Below are 24,790 nucleotides of genomic sequence, written 5' to 3' on the forward strand. Positions count from 1 at the left end.
TCTCTCTCTCTCTCTCTCTCTCTCTCTCTCTCTCTCTCTCTCTCTCTCTCTCTCTCTCTCTCTCTCTCTCTAATTGCGTAGCCAAAAGCTGGTTGAATTGTGTAGGAAAAAGTAGGTCCCAAGCTACCGCAAGTTCTGCCTTTTGCCGTACGTTGCTGCCACGTCAGCACTTTGCAATCTGCGCTGTGATTTCTAGACAGGCTTGCCACGTCATCATTTCTGCAAGGGTTTTTCCCGTGGGGACTGTCCATGCCTAGGGGTAGTGTGTGTGTGTACAAAGGCCACGTCACCAGTTTGTGACATGCCCCCCTCTTGAAAGCATTGTAATCGGCCTCGATTACGCGTGCAAAACAGACAGAAGCCATAAACTGTTTTAGCAGACACTGACTGTTAGTACCGATGCACTAGGAACACACATCTAGCACATGTACCAATCAACAATCACATCACACGAAGTCACATGACATCACTTGACATCACATGACAAATCACATTCAACTATCGCAATGCAATTAGCAACCGCATCTAGATCCACTCAGGACCTCATAGATGTCCGATTGACTAAATCCCTATTGCAACCATGTCTATCGAGATCATTCAGACCAAAATGCTGCAGTCGTTTCGTCTATCAGTTCCTGCACTCAAACTAATCAAGAATCAATCAAAGAAACATCAGTGACTTTAATATAAAAAATCGAGGCATTTGTTGACAAAGGAGCGGAGTAACTCCCCTCTTGCGCATACCCACTGCACCAGATTTCTGGCCAAGCTGAATTTGGGGTTCCAATTGGAATAGACTATGCTAAACCAAAAGCTTCAAGGTAAAGGTTCACAATCTGAGGAGTATTTGCTAGGTCCTCCTCCTCCATCCACTTCGCATCCAGTGCAGGATAGTCCTTGAATTTAACCAAGAACCGCCTTATTACTTTACCCTTAATCTTTTTGTCTTTATGTGCCAATATCTGTTCTGGAACAAGGATCTTTGTCACAAAACGGGAGCGTACACGAGCACTTAGAAAATCTGAAAATTATAATTCTTTGAAAACATGAGAGAAGGGAGAAGATCGACACAGTATTGGGGACCAGAAGATGGGATGGTCCCCCCCCCCCCCGTTAAGAGTATTCTTTTATTCAGGGAGAATTCTTATACAAGCACGAGAACCCGAGGAAACCCCTCCGTTCTGTAGTCTTAGACTCGAAGGTCGTGCTTTCCCGTAAAGGGCTTGGGCACAAGGCCGTTCCTTCTCGTGAGGGACTTAGGCGCGAAGCCGTACTTTCCCGTAAGGGACTTAGGCGTGAAGCCATACTTCCCGTGAAGGGCCTTCCCGTGAGACGGGAGATTCCTGCAAAACAAACCACACAAAGCAGCAATTCTCAATGCGTATCAACACCTTATACCTGTCGCTCCTTGCTCGGAGAATCAACCTCCGTACTCAGTCGTCACGCGAGCACTTGCAAATTCCGTCGCCAATCTCTGCTCCAGAATCCCAGGGCTTGCACTTCCTTCTGCTTCCGGCTTCTCCAAACTGAAACGCTGGCTACCCTTTTTATAGGGTGTGACACCCGGTGAGAATAGGGCCGAAAAAGCAGGGCCCTGGCGCCCTAGAGAGAGGAGAGAGAAGGATCGTTGTAGTTGGCGCTTTTTAGAGAGAGGAGAGAGAAAGATCGCAGCTTTCAGCCCCCTACGTAGCTATTAGCGTTGGCTTTTTAGAGACTTGCTTTATTTTATTAATAAAGGCTTGGTTTTAAGTGACCAAGCCACTTACTTAAAACCAAGCCACTTTAATAAAATAAAGTGTGAACTTGTTCAAACTTTAAAAACTTACTTAGTTAATGGAAACAATGCTACACGGACACATTCCAGGCGTCCCCGGGTGCAGGACACGACACAGATGCAATGCAGACACAGACTCCTCACGGGAAAACATCTGTCCTCCCGCGACTGTTCCTGCTTTTCGCAAAAAGCTTCATTGAACCCATCTTTATTCTTGTGCTTGCGTTCTTACGCGTACTTTCTTACTCAGTTCGGATTTCCTCCTTAGCCTACGGGATGCCCCCTTACTGATGCACCCGTCACCCATCATGTGACACATCAGAGGCACTCGTAACCCGGCCCTTTCCATCGAACTTATGGAAACTCCTTTGCGATGTTTACCGTCACCCATCAAATGACGCATCAGAGTTGTCCGTTCTTGATGGCAGTTCCTGTAGCTACAATCTTTTTAACAGTTCTTAGTGCACATAATAAAATATCCTAAAAAAGAGATTTAATCATTAAAAATAAGAAAATAGTCCAATTAGCAACATCCCTCTGGCTTCTAAACAGGTGACCTCAACTGTAGTGCTTGGACATATACCTCCAGTATCTCGGGATAAGCTGCTAATTCCTCCTGCTTCATCCACTGAGCATCTAGATTCGAATAGTGCTTAAGCTTAACCAAATACTTCCGTGTTATCTTTCCGGATTTGAGAGACCGCTCCTGATGACTTACTATCTGCTCCGGTTGGAGTATTTCTTCTGTTTCCTCAACCTCAGGAGGTTCCTCAGCGCTAGGCTGGCTCGGAGGCGGTCCCATATACGGCCGGAGTAAACTCACATGGAAACCATTATGGATCTTCCAATTAGGCAGTAGCTCTAATCGGAAAGCGACATCATTCACTCGCTCAGTAATCTTAAACGGCCCATAATAACGGGTAGAAAGTTTTACCACTTTCCCCTTATGAGACGCTTGTTTCTTAAGTCTTGCCTTCTCAAACTTGAGTAAGACTAACTGTCCGACTGTTAAGTCTAGATTCCTTCTGTGCTTGTTTGCAGCTTTCTTATGGTTTTCCTGAGAGCGTAGAATAGCTCTCCTAACTTGCCCGTAGGTGGTGTCCAAATCCCGGACAAATTCATTTGCTGCAAAGATCTTATCCTTAGTTAAAAGGATGGGTGGAAGCAAAGGCTTACCATAGAGAATCTCAAAAGGTGCTTTCCCCGTCGATGAGTGTATGGTATTGTTATACGCATACTCGACAAGAGGCAAATATTTCTCCCAGTCAGATTGCCGGTCTGACACATAAGCTTTTAACATATCCAATACTGTGGAATTGGCTATCTCACTTTGCCCGTCCGTTTGAGGATGGTAGGCAAATGAAAAATTCAGCTTCGTACCAAGATTATCCATCAAGGCACGCCAAAAATTTCCTGTCATGCGAGGATCACGATCGCTCACGATAGACTTAGGCATTCCATGATGCTTAAAGATCTGTGCTAGAAAGACCCTAGCCATATGATCTGGTTCGATCGTTTTCTTGACTGGTATAAAGTGTGCTTGCTTGCTAAACCTGTCCACAATGGTCCAGATCGCGTCATTTCCAGTCTGAGTTCTAGGGAGGTCCATGATGAAGTCCATGGCAATACTTTCCCAAGGTTCATTAGGCACAGACAAAGGTTGTAGCAACCCAGGCGTCTTATGCCGATCATACTTCACTTTTTGGCAAACCAAGCATTCCCTGACATACTTATCAATGTCTGCTCTAAGGCTAGGCCAAAAGAAATATCTTTCCATTGCTAAGGTCGTAGGGAGAATACCCCGATGACCTGCATAAGGCGAAGCGTGTGCTTCATCCATGATCTTCTTTCTTAATGGTTCCGCCACACATATGGCCTGATGGTGGTAGAGATAACCGTCCCGAATGGAATAGGGAAACTCATTCTCTCCGCGATGTAGCTTTCCCCAAATGGTGGAGAAGTCTGGATCATTCGGATACAAATCCGGTAGTGCTTCTAATTCTTGGTGATACACCGAAGTGATAGCGTTCACCCTTGGCCGCCTAGACAATGCGTCTGCGACCACATTCTTACTCCCAGCCGTGTGAAGGATCTGGAAGTGAAACATAGACAAAAAGTTTGCCCACCTCATCTGCTTCTCAGATAGTTTCCTTTGCGTAAGAAAATACCGCAAACTCTGGTGATCAGTCTTGATCACAAAATCCGCTCCTAGAAGATAGTGCTTCCAGTTGGATAAGGCGTGAATCACAGTCGAGAGTTCCTTTTCGTAGATTGATGCATGCAACTCTGCATCCTTAAGCCGTCTGCTTTCATAAGCCACTGCATGGCCTTCTTGGTTTAACACTGCTCCGATGCAATCACCTGAAGCATCGCAGTGAACCTCAAATGGTGTCCTTAAGTCAGGCACTATCAAAATAGGTCCATGGCGTAGCGAGTACTTGAGCCGATCAAGAGCTCCTTGTTGTCTCGATCCCCATCTGAAAGGAATCTTCTTCTTTGTCAAGTCATGAAGTGGTCCTGCTACATGAGCGAATCCTTGGACAAACCTTCGATAATATGAACATAATCCCAGAAAGCTATGTACATCATGTACTGTAGTGGGAATAGGCCAATCTTCTACCACTCTGATCTTGGCAGGATCCATACTCACTTGATTGTGAGAGACTATATGGCCGAGATAGTGTATCTCTGAGAGAAAGAACTCGCTCTTCTTTGCATTCACATGCAACTCATGGTTTCGCAATTCTTGAAACACTAAGTCCAAGTGCTTCCGATGTTCCTCTTCTGACTTAGAGAAGATGAGTATGTCGTCAAAGAATACTCCTGTAAAAGCTCTATACGGGCTGAAAATGCGGTCCATCATGCGATTGAACGTCGCAGGAGCATTGGTCAAGCCGAAAGGCATTACCAAGAATTCATATAGTTCGAAGGTTGTGCGGAAAGCAGTCTTATGGAGATCCTCAGGGGCGATCCGTATCTGATGATACCCACTCTTTAAGTCTATGCGACTAAAGACACTTGCACCCTGCAACTTATCAAGTATATCATCAATCCGAGGGATCGGAAAGCGATTCTTGATTGTGATCTTGTTTAAAGACCGATAGTCTATGCACATTCGAAACGTGCCATCTTTCTTCTGCACCAGTAGAACTGGAGAGCAGTAGGGTGAAGCACTTGGCCGTACTAACCCTTTCTTTAGAAGCTCGTTGACTTGCTTCAAAATTTCCTCTTGTTGAGCAAGACTCACCCGATAAGGGGGTTGATTGGGAGGCGAGCTACCCGGTATGAGATCTATGCGGTGATTTTTCGGGCGTACCGGAGGGAGTTCATCAGGAAGTGTTTCCGTGAAACAATCCTTGTACTTTTCAATAAACTGAAGACACTTAATTTCCAGACTAGAGAGAGAGTCCCTACTCTTCTCACGTGCAAAAATCAAGTAAGCAGAAACACACTTCGTCATTTCTTTCTTAATGGAGATATGGCTTACAATTGGGAACTGCCAATCTCTTGCATCAGCATGAATCTTTATTTTCTTACCCCCATGATCAAAAGTGAGGGTCTTTTCCACATAATCGGGAATAGGTGTCATATGGAAGTGCCATGGCATTCCCAAGATGATATCACATCCCTCGATGGGTGCCATCAAAAATGATTCGCGGTCCTTGTACTCGCCAATCCAAAGATTGAGCTGTCCTTGCACGGGTTGTCAACCCCTCGAATGCCGATCCGGATGTAACCGGTGTGCCAAGCTGAGCCGGTGTAAGGCACAAACATTCTGCAGTATCCAGGGAGATGAAGTTATCCGTGGATCCTGGATCATAAAGAATCAGTACTCGCTGGTTGTTCAAAGACTCCTAGCCCTCAGAAGTTGACGCTTCCCTTTCTTTGTTTCTGTGTTTCCTTGAACATCTGGAATTGAGTTCGAGCTTGGTGGTGCGGGTTCCTTTCTTGCTTTCTCTTGCCTCGTAGAGGCTTGTTCTTGCCGTTGTTGCTTTAGCGGGCAATCCGGTTTCATATGTCCTTTCTCGCCACAGTAGAAGCATCTTCCTTCCTCTCTGAAAGTTTGAAGTTGAGTAGGAGAAAGGTACTTAGTTCGCTTGCAGTGCCCTCTGGCTTCTTAGAATGATCATCGTCCCTCGATGGAGGACGTTTTCTTCCTTGGCCCCTTGGTCATCGTAGACCCCTCTTTGTCTTGCACGGTAAGTGCTATGCTCCATCTTTCTGGGCGTCCTAGTTGAGTGCAAATCCTCAACAATGATTGTTGACTCCATCATCCTCTGAAGAGTATCATGCGGATACACCTTCATACTCTTTCGAAGCTGCGGTTGGAGACCCGCTTCGAACTTTCTTTTCTTTTCCTCGTCGGCAATCTTCATGAAGGGAGTGACCTTCAGAAGAACCGACCAATACTTGTCCACATAAGTCGTTACTCTTTCATGTTCCTTCTGGGCAAGCCAGTCCCATTTCTTCTGTATGTCCTGCTCGAAGTCAGGTGGAAGAAATTGTTCATAAAATTCAGATTTGAAGCTCTCCCAAGTTCTGGCCTGAGAACCTTCCAGAATCTTGGCTAACCACCAATTACTTGCCGTTTCCTTGAGGCGCATCCCCACATGGCGTAATTTGGATTTTTCTGTGAAGTGCCCATTGGTAAAGGCGACTTCAAACTGTCTGATGAAGGACAGTGCTTTGGAGATGTCTCTCCATCCGTTGTAGGTTTCGAACTTGATGTCCTTGTCGCCTGATTTGAAGACTCTCATGTGATGTTGAGACTCGCGACCTTGCTTCTTGAATCGAGGCTTATCTTTAGGTTGATGTATGGTAGTGGCGGTAGTAGCCGCTTCCTTCTTCTGACGAGATGATGGAGAAGTAGAAGTATAATCACGAGAGTAAGATGGAGATGAGATAGAGATGTCCTTCCTCTCATTTAGCAGAGAGAGCGCTTTTTCCTGGCCTTTGCTTGAAGTAGGCTGTTCATTCCGATCCGAAGATCCTTTGTGCACCTGGGCACGTTCTTCTTCTCTTGCCTCCTGTGGTCTCACGCCAACAGTGTTGTCTGGATGCTTGACTGCATTAGTTCCATTCGTTTTCTTCATTCCGCCCAAGAGCTTTTGGACGTCCTGCAACAGTAAAATTTGTTGCAACTCCGCAAGCTGAGCTTGCGCTTGTTGAAGTTTCTCTTCAACGCTTCTCCCTTGGCTCGACATGGTTCTTCCCGTTCTTCCCGTTCTTCTCGGAATCATCCTTCTTTTCAGAGAAAGAGAGGAGTCCGAGCTCTAATACCACTGTCACAAAACGGGAGCGTACACGAGCACGTAGAAAATCTAAAAATTATAATTCTTTGAAAACATGAGAGAAGGAGAAGATCGACACAGTATTGGGGACCAGAAGATGGGCCGGCCCCCCCCCCCATTAAGAGTATTCTTTTATTCAGGGAGAATTCTTATACAAGCACGAGAACCCGAGGAAACCCCTCCGTTTTGTAGTCTTAGACCTGAAGGTCGTGCATTCCCGTAAAGGGATTGGGCACAAGGCCGTTCCTTCCCGTGAGGGACTTAGGCGCGAAGCCGTACTTTCCCGCAAGGGACTTAGGCGTGAGGCCGTACTTCCCGTGAAGGGCCTTCCCGTGAGACGGGAGATTCCTGCAAAACAAACCACACAAAGCAGCAATTCTCAATGCGTATCAACACCTTATATCTGTCGCTCCTTGCTCGGAGAATCAACCTCCGTACTCAATCGTCACGCGAGCACTTGCAAATTCCGTCGCCAGTCTCTGCTCCAGAATCCCAGCGCTTGCACTTCCTTCTGCTTCCGGCTTCTCCAAACTGAAACGCTGGCTACCCTTTTTATAGGGTTTGACACCAAGCGGGAATAGGGTCGAAAAAGCAGGGCCCTGGCGCCCTAGAGAGAGGAGAGAGAAGGATCGTTGCAGCTGGCGCTTTTTAGAGAGAGGAGAGAGAAAGATCGCAGCTTTCAACCCCCTGCGTAGCTATTAGCGCTGAGACTTGCTTTATTTTATTAATAAAGGCTTGGTCACTTAAAAGTGACCGGCCACTTTAATAAAATAAAGTGTGAACCTGTTCAAACTTTAAAAACTCACTTAGTTAATGGAAACAATGCTACACGGACACATTCTAGACGTCCCCGGGTGCAGGACACGACACAGATGCAATGCAGACACAGACTCCTCGCGGGAAAACATCTGTCCTCCCGCGATTGTTCCTGCTTTTCGCAAAAAGCTTCATTGAACCCATCTTTATTCTTGTGCTTGCGTTCTTACGCGTACTTTCTTACTCAGTTCGGATTTCCTCCTTAGCCTACGGGATGCCCCCTTACTGATGCACTCGTCACCCATCATGTGACGCATCAGAGGCACTCGTAACCCGGCCCTTTCCACCGAACTTACAGAAACTCCTTTGCGATGTTTACCGTCACCCATCAAATGACACATCAGAGTTGTCCGTTCCTGATGGCAGTTCCTGTAGCTACAATCTTTTTAATAGTTCTTAGTGCACATAATAAAATATCCTAAAAAAGAGATTTAATCATTAAAAATAAGAAAATAGTCCAATTAGTAACAATCTCCTCGTTTTCCTCCACTTCGGGTTGCTGATCAGGCTCCCCATCTTCGGGCACATCGCCTTTAAAAGGCCTCAAGAGACTCACATGAAAAGCATTGTGAATCCTCCAAGTTTTGGGCAGCTTCATTTGGAAGGAGACATCTTTTCGAAGATCTTGAAAGGTCGTAGTATCGCATACTAAGCTTTGGGAAAAGCCTCTCCTTTTCCTTTTTCTTTCTCATGCGTGCCTTCTCAAAACGTGAGAGCACCCAATCGTTCTCCTTCAATTTCAAATCACGACGATGGCGATCTGTTGCCTTTTTCGGTCTTTCTTGAGATTTCTACAAAGCCTCGCGGACCTTGGCAAAAGCCGTGTCCAAGTCGTGCGTGTACTCATCGGCTTCAAAAATCTTATCTTTCGTGCTTAGGAAGTGTGGAACCTTCGTAGCATCTTCAATAATCTCAAATGGCGCCTTCCCCATGGAAGAGCGTATCGTGTTATTGTAGGCAAATTCCACCAAAGGTAAATACTTTTCCCATTGAGTCTTCTAATCCGAGATGTAAGACTTCAATAAATCTAGAACCACAGAATTCGCAATCTGAGATTGCCCGTCAGTCTACGGATGGAAGGAGGACGAGAACTGCAACCGCGTGCCAATGTTCTCCCAAATTGCCTTCCAAAACAAACTCGTAAATCTGGGGTCCTGTCGAAGACAATCGTCTCGGGCATGCCATGTGATCTGAAGATGTGGGCCACAAACAGGCTCGTTAAGTGATCCGGCTTGACTGTTTTCTTCACTGGAGTGAAATGAGCTTGCTTGCTAAACTTGTCAATAATAGTCCAGATACCATCATGACCACTTTGTGTTCTCGGGAGATAAAAAATGAAATCCTTTGCAATACTTTCCCAGGGGCGGATGGGTATGAGCAAAGGCTGTAACAATCCCTGTGCTTTATGCTTGTCAAACTTGACCTTCTGGCATACCAAACAACTGCGCGCAAACTCGTCCACATCCTTCTTGAGTGTCGGCCAAAAGAAGTATCTCTCTACCCCTGTCAAGGTGGTATCAATGCTGCAGTGACCCGTAAAAGGTGGACAGTGGCATTCGGTCATAACCTTTTCCCTCAAAGGCTGTGTAACGCACAACATGGTTTTCCTCATTAAGTAGCCATCTCGAATGGAATATCCCGCAACTGTCTCCCCATCTCGTATTCGGGTAACAATGTCTGCAAAATATGTATCTGTGGGATACTGATCGACCATATCCTCGAAGCTCCTATGGTGTATCGCGGAAATAGCCAGAACCAACGACATCCGAGACAAAGCATGTGCCACCAAATTCTTCTGTCCTTGCACATGGACAATCTGGAAATGAAACTGTGACAAGATGTTCGCCCACCGCATCTGCTTTTCCGATAGCTGCTTCTGTGACAAGAAGTAGGTAGTGCGGCCACTGAGTAAGAGCATGGATAACTGCCAAAAGCTCTTTCTCATAAATCTGTGCTATCAATTCCGGCCTTGAGAACAATCGGCTCTCGTAAGCAATGACATGGCGTTCTTGCATTAAGACCGCACCCAGACTACGACCATAAGCATCTCAATATACTTCAAATGACTTCTGCAAGTCCGGCAAAGTCAAAACTGGTCCTGTAGTCAATTTCTCTTTCAAAGACTGAAAGGCAGTCACCTCTGTGGGTCCCCACGAGAAAGGTACTCCTTTCTGTGTCAAGATATGCAAAGGGGAAGCAATCTCTGCAAACTTTCTAATGAACCGCGTGTAGTACAAACACAAATCCAAGAAGCTTCTAACTTCATGGACATTCTTCAAATCGGGCCAATCACGGATAGTCTCTATCTTGGCCGGTCCATCTGCACTCCTGCTGTTGAGACAGTGTCCCAAAAAGTGTATCTCTGGTAGGAAAAATTCACTTCTCTTCGCATTAATGACCAACTTGTGATCGCGTAACGCCTAAAAGACCTGAAACAGATGTTCTCTACGCTCTGCCTCACCCATGGAGAAAACAATGATGTCGTCAAAGAAAGTGCCAACAAATAGTCTGCACTCTCGAAAAATCTTGTCCATCATCTGGTTAAATGTCGCAGGAGCATTGGTTAAGCCAAAAGGGATAAGCAAAAACTCAAGTAATCCAAAAGTCGTCCGAAAGGCCGTCTTGTAGACGTGTCCCGGCACGATTTGGATCTGATGATATTATGGCCGAAGCCGATACAATAGGGACAGACTCGCGCTTAAGTTTTACATCAAGTACAATGGTTCTACCCTTCTCTGTGGTCAAAGTCGCTTTTCTCGCCCGATAGTCGACCACGACGTTGTTCTTGTGGTACCAAGGAATTCCCAAGAGGACGTTACAACCTTCCAAAGGCATTATGTAGAAGTTCTCATGCCCCAAATACCCCTGACAATGCAACCGAAGTTTGCCAATGACAGGTGTAATGACTACGTCCCTGCCGGGTGCCGCTAGAACTGCCTTTGCTAGTGGTCCCATCCGATTGGGTGTGATCTCGAGCCGCGCCGCCAATTCAGGTGAAATGAAGTCGGCCTTGGCTCCTCCATCAAAGAAAATCAGGGCTTCTTGGTCTTTCACTTTGCCCCAAGCTCGGCAAAGTTTTGTACTCTCATCAATCGTGCTTGGGTCAGTACCCATGCAGTCTGGAACGAGTCCTGCTTTCATCTTGCCTTTTCGTCCACGTTCCTCAGTTGCTCTCGAACTTTCTGGCCTGTCTTCATCCTTGTCGTTTTGTACTTTCGGTGCCTTTTTAGGGCACTTTGCGGAGATATGCCCAGTTTCCTTGCATTTGAAGCACTTCCCCTCTTTGATGTAGAGAGCTCTTTGGGAACGAGTAAGCTTGGGTCGTGCATCCTTTTCTTTCTTTTCTCGGTTACTCTTGTTCATTCTACTTTCATTGTTCGAAGTCTGTTCATTCCTTTGTGTCATGATTTCATCTGTGGGGTAGGTCAAACTGCCTGAGTGAATGGCAAAACCCCGTTTCGCATGACTCATCAATTCCTGAATGGAATCTGACTTTTGCTCTAAGCAGTGATCTCGGATCTCTGTAGGAAGACCCAAGGTAAATTGCCCAATCTGTTCTTTGAACGAGATCTTCTTAAATGAAGAGGCTGGTAGAAAAGAGCTCCAGAATCTCTTGCAATATGTCATGTGACACATCCAACTCTATGTGTCCGTGGACAATCTACAACACGACAAGGGTTCAGTCAATCCAGTCAGTCTAGATTAGCAAGTGATCTGGCACTTTTGTGAGTCTGTTCGCAGACCGTGCATGACCAGTCACTTAGATTAGATGCATATCCTCCGGTTGCACACAGCATGATCATAAGCATTCCCATCAGAATCCATCAGAATCCTTCAGGGGAATTTTCTAGTGCATTTAGCCTATTTTCCCTATTATTGACATTTTTTTACTTATTAATATTAGCAAGTGATCTGGCACTTTTGTGAGTCTGTTCGCAGACCGTGCATGACCAATCACTTAGATTAGATGCATATCCTCCGGTTGCACACAGCATGATCATAAGCATTTCCATCAGAATCCATCAGGGGAATTTTCCAATGCATTTAGCCTATTTTCCCTATTTTTGACATTTTTCACTTATTAATTTAAGTGACTTTTGTTGGAAAGTAGGTAGGGCAAATTGAGTAAGTTTATTTATAAGCAAACCTAGACTAGCACTAAATGGCAGAAGAGGCAGTAGGAGCACCACCGCTCAACAAGCAACTTCTCAGCAGAACCCAAGCCCTAGCGTTTTTGCTCCACAGCAACCACCTAGCGTTTTTGGACCAGATCAGCCAACGTTTTTGCTCTTGTAGATCCCTGGCGACAGAAGACTCAACAAGAGACCTAGCATTTTGCAGTTGCAGGCCATCCGACGAACAGCAGAGCCATTTTCAGCCCTAGCGTTTTTGATTTGCAGATCAGCCTCAACGTTTTGCAGATTTACCGCGACGGAACATCAAGAACCACCAGCGTTTTCAGTTTTCAGCCCTTAGACACCGCAGATCAAGTCCTGAACCTCGCAGACCTCACCTTCCTGCAGCAGTTCCTCGCCGCACGGTCAGTTCTTGCAAGTTTTGTAGTTTCAGCCCGGAAAACGAAGATTTCAGCATCTGCGTTTTCAGTGCGTTGTCGTCGCATCGTCGTCATCGATATCGTCTCCGACATAGAGTCAGAATTCAGCAGATAAAGATTTGCAGATTTCAGCCTTTAGAGTTTTCAGATTTCAGCCCGTCTCATCGTCGTCGACATCGTTGGCAGCTATTGTCATATACATTAAAGTAGATAACGTCTCAAGGTTTTTTTACATATAAAGTAATCCTACCAGAATTACTCTATATGTTATAAAAGAACTTCTTATAATAACCATTTACTGTGAAAAAAGTTGACTACTCCATATTATTCTATGTATTTCTTTAGCTAAACATTGTATGGAAAAAACCCCAGGTTTAGGTTAGCCATCAAGAACCTGAGTTTTAATGAGTAATCTTCTAATTTGCAACAGGCATGTTAACCTGTCAGCACACATTAAGTACCATAAAGAGATTTTGTTGGATATCAAAATAGCAGCTAGATTATCTGCCTAGGGAAGTAAGTCCAAGCATTGTAGAGATTTGTGCAATTACAAGTAGACCGCTTTCGCCATAGAGAGTGGGGCCTTCGGAGGAGGGTTTTACAACGTCTCTGGTGTCGTATTCTTCTCTCTCTATCTCTCAGTCTCATACACTCTCACACAGTGTCCATTCACTTTGTTTGTGTCCATTGCACTCTCTCATTAAGAACGGAAGGCTCTCCCTTCCATAAGAACAAAAGGAACGTTGACCACAGTTCGGAGCACTCATCTTGAGCAAAGTTCAAACATTCATTTTGCTGCACCTAACACAATATGTGTCTAATGTATCCTTCTTCGTCATCCGAAGATGGTTCCAAGCAATTCGTATGTCGCGTTCGTACTCTCGAGTCAGCCAAGAAGAACTAAAAAGCCTTTTAATTTTCAGCCATTTAACTGGCGCTTTCCTATTCAATAGAAGTGTGGACCACCAAGTGTGAGTATTTCCCCTGAAGTAAGAAGTAGCCCTCCGAATGTTGGAGTGCTCTGAGTAACGCCCTCCTGAGAAAGCTATGTCAAATTGCTGTATGAAGGCCAAAGCCTTCGAAGCATCTCGAAAACCAGAAAACGTGTTAAATTTAACTGACTGTCCACCTTCTTTGAACTCTCGGACTTTCTTGCTTTTATCTTCCAGAAAGTCATACTGGTTGGCTTTGTAAAAATTCTTCTTTGCATAGAATCTGTGGTTGTCGGAGTCCGAACTATCCGAAGACGAGTCCTTTGTAGGACTGTCTGAAATTGGGTGAGATTTAGACTTCTTTGCCCTTTTCTTGCCTTTTTGTTTTTTGTTTCGCTTTTTGCCTTTTCTGTCTTCTTCGCTCGAATCGGAAGAGCTAGAAGAACTCTTAGAAGAAGAAGAAGTAGGTAATCCTTCAAACCGCACACGCTTCTTCTGCTTCTTGGCCGAGGCAAAAGTAGACTGACTACCCAAATAACCCGGAAAGTCAGTTCCTTTCTTCTGCTTTTTGTCGTGCTTTTCTGCTTTGTTTTGCGCGCCAAAAAGCTGAGAAATCTGTGCATCAACCGTCTCTTCTAAATCTTGCTCAGTAAACATCCTTGGAGTAGGAGGTTTCTTGAGTACTGGTTTCTTGGTGGGTCTGTGGTCTGCTACCATTGTGCATACACCTCGTCGAAATAGGTATGAGTCATAAATTTTGCAAATTTCGGGTCCTTTGCAAAATTTAACATCATCTTTCCTGCGTCGTCGATCAATCGTCGACGCTCCATCTCTTCAAGCTCTGTCGGAGTAGGCCGAGGCGGGCCGGACTCCTCGCGTGAATCTTCTTCGTGATCTCCTCCCGCATGTCCAGATGCAGAGGGAGTCTAATGATCTCTGTCTGAAGCCATAAGTGCCGCGTAAAAAGGATCGGAGTTCCCGATAGAAGAGAAATTAGGCCGTGCTCTGATATCTCTGTAACAGACTTGGACACTCCAAGTCGAGAATCTATCGCGACACCACAAGAAATCACTTCAAACAGATCACAGTTCACAATTGATTCGACAATGGCCCAACGGAGTTCCGTACCTAGAGATGTTGGCCCCAAAGATTGGCGCCCCTTTCGGTATTACTTTTTGTATTAATCTGCAACTCAAAGTACGAGCGAGTGGTCGGGACTCACTCTCAGACTCTACGTCTAGATGCTGTGAGAAGTGAGAGCCCAAGCCACCATTAAATAAGTTTACAAGGGATCCTAAAAGCAGAGCCCAAAAGCTTCAAAAATCAAAAGCTGTCTCTCTCTTTCTCTTGAGAGAATAAAGCAAAAACTCTCTCTCTCTCTCTCTCTCTCTCTCTCTCTCTCTCTCTCTCTCTCTCTCTCTCTCTCTCTCTCTCAAATTGTGTAGCCAAAAGGTGGTTGAATTGCGTAGGAAAAAGCAGGTCCCAAGTTGCCGCAATTTCTACCTTTTGCCGTACGCTGCTACCTTGTCAGCACTCCGCAATCTGCAGCGTGATTTCCGGACAGGCCCTGCCACGTTATCATTTCTGCAGGGGTTTTTCTCGCGGGCACTGTCCATGCATAGAGGTAGTGTGTGTGTGTGTGTACAAAGGCCACGTCACCAGTTTGTGATAGCACATATGGCAGAGATCCGTACAGTCTGCCGCGTCAGCATGTCAACGCAAATTCCGGGGCTTCCGTACAACAGTCCACATCATCAGTTCCGGTCTCGGGTGGTCATGTCACGTCTACACTTTGTGACATACCCCTCTTTTGAAAGAATTGTAATCGCCCTCGATTACACTTGCAAAATCAGACACTAAGCCATAAACCAATTCAGTAGACATTGACTCGAAGTACCGACGCACTAAGCGACACAAATCCACAAAGACGACAGTCACATGACATCACATTCAAATCATATCACATAAAATTCATTTTGATCTAGGACCATGATTCTTGGCAACGTATTTAGCAATCGCATCTAGATCCACACCGGACCTCATTGATGTCGGATTAACTAATCCTTATTGTGATCATGTTCATAGATTTCTCAAGACTAAAATGCTGCAATCATTTCGTCGATCATTCTATCTTTCGATCTTTCCATCTGCACTCAAAGACAACCACATATGTGAGTAATCATTTCCAATAATTCCAATTCATCAATCAGACACTGAGTTCATACTGAACAGAGTGTTTCAATCATTCAGTCCTAGTCATCTTTTCCTCGTGGATTGAGAAATTTTGTGATTTGCGCTGACATGCTGACGTGGCATTGCTGTATACATTTTTGCAAATTGCGATGGTAGTTTCTGGCAGGTTTTGCACATGCTTTTTGAGAGCAGAAGCTTTTGGGTTTGAGTGCTTTTGGATTATGCTTTTGGGGCTCTACTTTTGGGCATCCCTTGTACTGTTTATAAGGACCCTTGACAACTCATTTTGTAGAGCATCTGGACGTAGAGTCTCGGACGATGGAGAGAGTTGGACCCTCAGGGAGTTGTAGCAATAATAAAGAAATACCAAAAGGGGGGACCTGTCTTTGGGGCGAGTGCATTTGGGGACGGAACTCCGCCCCTTCCGTGTCCCCTCTCTCTCTCTCTCTCTCTCTCTCTCTCTCTCTCTCTCTCTCTCTCTCTCTCTCTCTTCAAGTTCAATTATTTGCAGATTTTGTTCGTGTGTTGCTATTAATTTCTCACTTGGAGTGTCCAAGCTTGTAACAACCAAAGGGTTAGGGTTTAATAACCTAACCCTCCCAACTCATCATAAGATATCTTAGGGGCTTAAACCCTAAAATAATAGCAAAGCGCAAGACCTATTGACGTGGCTGTTGTACGGACGACCCGGAAAACTTGGAAGCTGCTGGCAGTCCCCTGGGCGTTGGCTTTTTTGGCAGGAGATTTTAGAAGCAGTAGCTTTTGGGGGTGCCTTGTTTTTGGGCCCCCTTGTACTGTTTATAAGTAGAGCCAAGCCCTCTTCTCTGGCAGATTAGCTTGGGAGCACCTACAGAGAGAGAGAGGACCCTCGGACATTGTCCCTTGTGAAGCATCAATAAGAAAGAAAAAGATATACCGAAAGGGGTGCTAGTCTTTGGGGCCAGTGCATTTGGAAGCGAAACTCCGCCGCTTTGTGTTTGTTTCTCTCTCTTAAATAACAGGTCTTAAGTTCAACTCTCCTCGTCAGATAGATCTTTAAGGTCTCTTGGGATAGTTTCTTACGACGTTAAAATTCTCTTCTTCTTGGGTGCGTGTGTGTGCTAATAAGAAGAGGAAAATGTTATAACCTTTCTATCACCCAAGTGTGGTAGATTGGTTATGCCATTTCCCTCTTAAATAACAGGTCTTAAGTTCAACTCTCCTCGTCGGATAGATCTTTAAGGTCTCTTGGGATAGTTTCCTACGATGTTAAAATTCTCTTCTTCTTCTCTCTCTCTCTCTCTCTCTCTCTTCAAGTTCAGTTCAGTTGTTGCAGTTTTCTCATGTGTGTTGCTGTAGATTTCTCGCTTGGAGTGTCCAAGCCTATTACAGTGACAATTCAAGGTCATCGATCTCTGTTGTGCAAGTGTATCCCGCTCCACCATCTGAGCGATAAGCCTTGCAAGGCTGGGCATAGCAACAAAGAACCTCTTCCCCTAAATCTAGGCACATAACCATGGAGATGACCCTCAAACTAGGAATATATACGATGCGATTTGAGTTCTTTTCTAATATAAGCTGCTTTCTCCAAACTTATACGTAACATAAAGGACATTCAGCAATCTAGTGTTTGGTGATTGTTGACATTTCAGTTTCCTCTTCTTGCTCATGCACAGTTGCTGAAGCGCCATCATTTCTTTTATCCTACATTGCAGATTCATGGTAACTATTGGTTTCTCTTAAAGTTTTGTTTATGATGGCCAAGAATGGACGTCAGGGTGCAAGCTTCATAGTATGCAATTAACGACATATTGTGCTTGATCAAATCTTTATCCATCCACAATTAAGGGGCTGCATTTAGTTGTATCCTTTAGTGATATTACAGGCTGTTTCTTGCTTATCAAGGGTTGTTGAGGGCTTAAATGGCTTTTAAAGGTAATTTCTGAAGTTGGGAGGAGTCTTTGTGATAAACAGCGTCATACCTTTTTTTTTTTGTCAGTTACGAATGCAAATTATGTTTGACCCTTCACAATAATGAAGGCAACTACCTTGCTCACACTCAAGGGAAAAGACATCAGACAAATTTAGCTAAGCGGGCTGCTCGTGAAGCCAAGGAGGCTCCCACTCAGCCACAGCCGAACAAACGCAAAGTGGCACCAAGAAAAACAGGTACATCGATTGTTAATCTTGTTCTTAAAGGTGAGGTGAAGAGTTTTTTTTTTTTGAGACTTACACTCGCACCTGTGATAGTTAAAATTGGACGGCCTGGTTATCGAGTTACGAAGCAGTATGATCCAGAAACTAAGCAACGGTCTCTACTTTTCCAGGTATTTGTCCTCTCTAATGCCTGTGTAAAAGAATGCCTACTGATCATGACCTTGAATATTTACCTATGCCCCGACCCCCCCCCCCCCAAAAAAAAAAAAAAAAAAAAAACACACACACACACACACGAAAAAGGATCCTCCCAAAAAAAAACCCCACCCCTTTCTTGTTCTTCTCCTGTCGCCCCAATGCATTTCACCCCTTTGGGTTCTTTCGGGTTTTAGGTTGTTTCTCAACTTCCATTTCTTTTTGGATTCAGTTCCTACAAGTCCCCTGATCTTCGTTGTAGACTAAAATAAGACCTTCATTGTGACTGTCTATGCAACCTAACTCCATGATCATGATTTGACATGCAGATTGAGTATCCAGAGATTGAGGATTTGACGAAGCCTCGAATACGCTACATGTCATCCTTTGAACAAGTACGTCTAATAAATTAAGTCTTTCATTATCGAAATTTCCCTTGTCCACCTACTTCAGACATTGACTGGTTTTTCCCCCCCTCAATCGGTGCAGAGAGTTTATGCGTATGATAAGCTTCATCAATTTATACTCTTTGCAGCAGAGCCCTATGAAATAATTGGTTTCAGGGTACTGCTTCAACTCTTTTTGCAATTTATTGTGCTTTTTTCTATGATCTTTTGATGATTGAAGTGTTTTGTTTTGCGATCGGCAGATCCCTAGCAACGAGATTGACAATGTGTCACCTAAATCGTTCACGCATTGGGATCCGGACTCAAAGATGTACACAGTGCAGTTATATTTTAGGCCAAGGCCAATGGGACAACCTCCGCAGGCTGTGAATGGTCCAACGCCACCACAACCGCCAGCAGCACCACCCCCAGCAAGGCCACCTCCTCCACAGGGTAGCGTGCCACCCCCACCCGGGGGAGCTCCACCACCGCCACGACCAGCATTCACTGCTGCCAATGGACCTCCACCTCTACCTCCGGCAAGCACAAATATTGGCCAGCTCCCTCCCCCTCCGGCTCCACCCATACCGGTTCCTCCAATGGGTACTTCATTTGTGCTGCCGCCTCCACAAGTTGCACGTCCCCCTCCCCCTCCGCCTCAAGGGTTTTCTTTGCAACCGCCGCAGCAGTTCCCACCCCCTCCTTTACCGAATGTAAATCAAACTACAATGCAGCAATAGGCTGCACAGATGTCGCTTAGGCTTTACTAAAGCTTATTATCATGAAATTTACCAGTTGCTGCTGTATCTGTTCAAGCAACTGATTGGTATGAAGAACACACCTTGTATGGTGGGTATTCAAAGAGACGAGCCAGAGGAAGTTGGCGTTTTGGACTTCACTGGGCTTGTATTTTGTGCTTATTTCAGGATGTATTGCTCACCTGTTTATCATCTACCCCCCTTCCCCAACACACACCACCCCAAATACATACAACTAAACCAGTCGCAATGAAACAACTCTTTTGAACAAAGACTTACTAGTTTCTAATGTGAAATCCGTTGTGCAGGAGCGGTTGGAGATTAAATTGAACTTGTTTGTAAATAACGCAAGAGTATTATAGAATTCTGTAGCGTGATATAGGTAGGATTTGCTTGTGTGTGTGTGTGGATCTTACATGTATATATATGTGCACACTGCGTGCATGCATACAAGCGTGTGTTCATGCACACGTGTACATACATACATTGTGTGCGTGCACATGCATAGGCATGTATGTATGAACACAATGTTGTATAGTTTTTGACAGAAAAGATAGAGTATAGGCATGAACATGTCCTCTGTTGTTTTGATGCTAAAGTTTTTTTTTCTATGTGTAGCCCTTTTCCTCGAGCGTTCACTTCTTTTGCTAGCTGTGGCTAGAGAATGATGGAATTGGTCCAAGTGGGTTGGTCTATTGGCATATGTTGGAGCTTGGTTGGTGAGCCTTGTCAGCGTTCACAATTGAGCTATTCCAGAGAGAGAGAGAGAGAGAGAGAGAGAGAGACAGCAAATGGCGCCCTTGGGCGATACGGACCTTATTCGAGTGCCATTTCTTTTTTTTTTTCCCCAAGAAAAAGATCCTTCTATTAGTTAATGAAAACTGCCCATAGGGCTACATCCACCTCTGCAAGAGAGGGCTACAACAAGCATGATGGGGAGACTCTCCCAATGAAAAAAAACAGCATATATACAATGGGGCTAGATCAAGAAATGGGAGGAGGGAAGAGCCACACAGGTGGATAGTAGTGCCATCTGAGCACCCCCTGGACCATGGTGTAGAAAGGCCCAGGGTGCGAGCGTCGAAGGAAAGCCTCGCGGCGCTCCTGCATGCGGTCGGAGCTGCCCTGTAGTCCCTCAAGCTCTCCTCTGAGAGTATGGAGACTGTTCGTGACTTTTAGCTCTAGCTAAAAGTCACGAACAGTCTTTGTTGGTGGCACAGGGCGAGCCTCAAAGATGCGGAAACAACGGGCTCGCCAGATGAACCAAAGAGCTAGACGGCTGATGAGCTCCCAGCACTCCTCTCTCTCACTGCACCACTCCTGTGGAGTAAGGTCTGTAGCAGGTTGGAGTGCAGGTCGCCCTCCCTGGATCACTATCATCCTGCTGGTGGAAGATAGCTCAAACTGTAGTGCCGGGCCCGTGAGAGTGGACCAAGCCGCTGCCCCCCAAGTGTGCTGTCGAGCCGCGGAGAGGGCAGGCATCAGCCGAAGAACTCGTAGCCACACCTGTTGGGCAGAAGGACAGTCCCAAAGACAGTGTCGCTGACTCTCCACCAACTGGTCACAGGCTGTACATGCGGCCGAGAGACCACTATGCACAAGCAAGCTCCCTATTGCTGTGGCTTTGTGTGCAACCAACCACTGGAACAAAGTGACGCGCCTCGGCTGTCTGGAGTCCCACAGCCTCTGCCAAAAAGCTGCCAAGAACTCAACTGTGAGACCCTCCTCCTGCCAATGACGTGCTGCAGCGGGGCGGGTCTCTCTCTGCGTTGCAAGTATATGACGTCCAAGCCGAACAATGTACTGAAAGAAAGGGACTCTTGGGCGGTCTGCAGAAGAGAAGGGGTCCCTCCATAGCCACTCACCAGGATCCCACTGTACTCGTGCCAGTGGACAACACTCCCAAGCCCATAGCCTCCAGTGTCCTGTCTCGAGAGCTGCTGGGTCAGGGTCTATGACGCAAGTCCTCCCACAGATGCCCACAACTCGGATCCTCTGGAAACAGCACTCTGCTACCTGCGGGGCCTCTACTGTAACTTGCTGTAATCGTCCCCCACCCTGAAGCTCAAAGAACAGGGCTGGGACAGTCTCTGAACAAGCCCTGATTGAGATGAGAACCTCCAGTCGTGTGAAGGCTCCCATCCATCGGGGTGGTACTGGCTCGAGAGGCGTGAGCCACTCAGCTGGAACTGACTCTGAGATGTCTTGATACATGCTCTGAACCCCTCTCATGCCCTGTAGCTGGACACCCTACACCTCCTCTGACAAACCTGTGAACTCTAGCCAGTCACCTAGAGAGCGCGCTGGACCTGCTGCCATGGGACCCCATGAAACATGAGGTCTACTCCCAACCAGGTGGCCTCTCTGAGTGCTAACCATGGGGTTCCAGACGAGGGGCTGTCGTAGGCGCTCCTCCGTGCATGTCGGTTGTCTCTGCTCTAGGCCACGCCGTAAGAGCTCCCAAGAGCGAAGCACACTCACAGCGAATCGGTCCTCCAGTCTCCTGCTCAAACCAACTCGGCGCAACTCTGTAAAGATCCATCTGGTCGAAGGTTGCCAAGGGCCTCCTGACTGAGGCACCCTGGCACGAAGCCTCTGCAGCAAGAACTCTTTCTAGGGCTCCTCGCCTGGAAGAAGTCCTCTGAAGACGAACTTCCCAAGAAGGGCTCTGCTCTGCTATGCTGGATCAATGATCCCAAGTCCTCCCTGAGAACAAGGAAGTGTGATGACCGACCAAGCCACCTTGGCTCGGGCAACCTGAGTGTCGCCACCTGACCAAAGGAAGTTCCTGATCAGCCTCTCTACCTGGCTGATACAAGAACTCGAGAAGATCCACCAAGAAGTGATGTACCACATAGTTGCCAACAACACCTGGTTGGCAACTACTACTCTACCATCCAGCGAAAGTCGTGCTGAGCTCCAGTGGAACAACTTTCTCCTGATGGACAGGAGAAGAGGAGCAATCTGCTGCTCGGGGGACAAATCCAAACCAACCTGACAACCCAAGTATCGAACTACAGTCCCTGGGGGAATCCACTTGAAACCCTCTCCTGGCATCCACTCTGGCACAGGAGCACTGCCAACCGAGAAAGCCACTGTCTTTCTCCAGTTGATCAATGCACCCGATGCACAGCAGAAGGTCTCAAGAGCCTGCCCACACCTGTGTAAATTGGCCTCCTGGCCCTCTAAGTACAAGACTGAGTCGTCGGCAAACTCAGCGTCCAGAAGCTCATCTCCCCGTATCGGGAGTGCTAAGCCCCTCAAACCAACCTGCTGTGACACCAAAAATCTGCTCATCGCCTCCGCATAGAACAGAAAGAGAAAGGGGGCAAGAGGACAACCCTGTCTGACTGATCGTGTGAGCATGAAGCGCTCACCTCTACCTCCTGCCAAAAGCACCTGACTGTGAGCCTGTCTGTACAAAGCCGACACCCCTCTGATCCAAGCATCTGAAAAGCCCATCCTGCGAAGCGTGCCCTCCCAGTCAACTCTGTCGTATGCCTTCTCAAACTCGAGAAGAAGGATCACAAGGTCCTCCCCACGGAGACGTGCCAGGGCAGAAGCCTCCCAGAAAGTGAAGATGTTGTCAAGGATACTGCGTTCCTTGACAAAACCTGTCTGAGTCCCATGTATAAGGCTCTCCAAATGTGGCTGAATCCTCAAACTCAGAGCCTTGGCAAGAATTTTGTAGGCTGAGTTGAGGATGGTGATGGGGCGCCACTGTCGAATCTCATCCAAGGAGCCACCCTCCTTTGGAATGAGGTAAATCAGGCCCTCACTCATGCTATTCGGCATCACTCCTATGTGCAGAATGTACTGAAAGGCACTACAAAGATCTGGGCCAAGCAAGTTCCAGTACTCCAAGAAGAAGTTGGGAGTCAGCCCATCCTCACCTGGACAACTACCACGAGGAAGGGCCCTAAGAGCCGTGTGCAGCTCCTCAAGCTGAAGAGGTATCTCCAGCCTCTGGCGCATCTCCTCAGTCACAAGACAAGGCATCTGCGCCCAAACCTGCTCCCTGTATGCATCCTGTCTCTCTGACTGGGGCTCAGCCATCAGTAGCTCACGGTAAAAGTCAGTAGCAACTGCACGCATATCCTCAGGCTCACAAGCAACTGACCCATCGGGTCTCCTCTGCTGAGTGACCTTGGCATGCGAGTGCCGAGGTCCTACTGTCTCAAAAAAGGCACCTGTCACTCTGTCACCTACTTGTGTCCACTGAGATGTCTGTCGGTGAAAGGCAAACTCATGGCGCCTCTCCTCTGTGCAAGCAAGCTCCTGTCGAGGCTGCTGTAACTGCTCCTCCAACCATGGACTGTCTGGATGCTGCTGCTGCATCCTCTATAGTAAAGCAATGCCTCGTCTGAGACGCTGCTCCTCCTCTCTCGCTGCGGCCCGTCGAGCCAAAGACTCCTAGAGAAAAAAGTGGCTAAGCTGAGCTAGGCCTAAGGCCACTCTGTCTGCCGGTAGAGCTTGACTGTCCATGCCCTCTGTCCAAAGAGCCTCTACCCTCTCTCTGAGTGCTGTGTCCAACAAGTTCCGCTCTGGGATGTGAAGCATCGTGCTCCCACTCCTCTGCCTGTCTGCCACTGTGAGTGGTCCGAGAAGGATGTCCCTGCCAGGATGCCCACTGATCCCCCCAAGTCACTGAAGTGGTCACTAGTGTAGAAGCGATCTATCCGCGATAGATTCACTTCTCCCACTCTGTGGTCTGATCTAGAGAAGGCAAGACTCTCTGGAGGCCTCACAAAGCCAGAATGCTGCCATGTATCGTGCCATGTATCCGAGACCCTCAAGGGCATACACAACCTCTCCCAAGCTGCTAACTCGACTCCATGCACAGTAGCATGGCTGCCTCCGATCCTGTCAGAAGGGTCCTCCAACATGTTGAAGTCCCCTCCTACACACCAATGGTCAACCTGTGGCAAAGACTCAACAATCTGTGACCAAAACTCTGCACGAGCACTCGCCACATTGGGTGCATAGATGTTCAGGAAGCCCACAAGGCCACCCTGAACCTGCAAAGTAATCCACTGAGCCCTGCCTGACACAATAATCCCTCTACCCACAATGGCCTGCTGCAATGAGTCCGCAATAGTCATACATACCCCACCCTGGATGCCTCCAGGTCCAAAAGCAGCTGACCAAAAGGTACCATAACGTCCACGCAAAATCTGACCACAGCGCCGGATGCGGCTCTCAGACAAATGGTGCTCTTGAAGCATAAGGAGATCAATCTCTCCTCCCATGAGGCAACGCTGAAGCTCCTGCCGCAATCGGCCCCGCTGTCGCTGAAACTGGGGCCCACCTAATCCCTGCGCGTTCCATGAGACGATCCTCATGGGGAGCGAGAGAGAATAGATGCGGCAACAACAGCAAGACGGGCTATCTTCGAGGCAGGCTTGGATGGGGAGTAATCCGCATCCGAGCGTCCTCTAGATAGGCGAGCCTGTAGTGAGTGCCTTGACCCAAGCCCAAGCAGAGCGAGCTGAGCGTAAAGCAACCTCCTCTGTCCAGGAGTCCTCATGTATGTATACATAGCAAGGCAAACACTGTGTATCAGCAAAAAAGTACACCACAATGTGCCTACATCCTGCTGAGTCTGGGGGTGTCACCGCAAACTTGGCCAGTGGCCACAAAGTCTGCAGCAAATCTGCAACTCCAAGTTCTCCCATGTGGTGAGAGAACTCGAGAACCTGTGTATGCAACCATCTCACCACTAAGTCGAGGGACCACTCTGTCTCGGTCCTACCG

General features: G+C 46.9%; 1 protein-coding gene across 1 annotated transcript in view; it reads left to right on the top strand.

Annotated features, from left to right (window-relative positions):
• Positions 1 to 19,217, top strand: part of LOC147463621 (uncharacterized) — a 45,416-nt gene extending 26,199 nt beyond the window's left edge. The window contains exons 2-6 of the mRNA XM_086489847.1: positions 17,540 to 17,709; positions 17,791 to 17,867; positions 18,222 to 18,287; positions 18,382 to 18,456; positions 18,542 to 19,217. Of these exons, the coding sequence (XP_086345973.1) occupies positions 17,540 to 17,709; positions 17,791 to 17,867; positions 18,222 to 18,287; positions 18,382 to 18,456; positions 18,542 to 19,018 (865 nt within the window). The 3' untranslated portion in view covers positions 19,019 to 19,217. The remainder of the gene's footprint in view (positions 1 to 17,539; positions 17,710 to 17,790; positions 17,868 to 18,221; positions 18,288 to 18,381; positions 18,457 to 18,541) is intronic.
• Positions 19,218 to 24,790: the final 5,573 nt, after the last annotated feature.

The sequence above is a fragment of the Adiantum capillus-veneris genome, chromosome 2 (genome assembly GCF_014529385.1).
Source record: "Adiantum capillus-veneris isolate H3 chromosome 2, ASM1452938v2, whole genome shotgun sequence".
Classification (NCBI taxonomy): Eukaryota; Viridiplantae; Streptophyta; class Polypodiopsida; order Polypodiales; family Pteridaceae; genus Adiantum; species Adiantum capillus-veneris.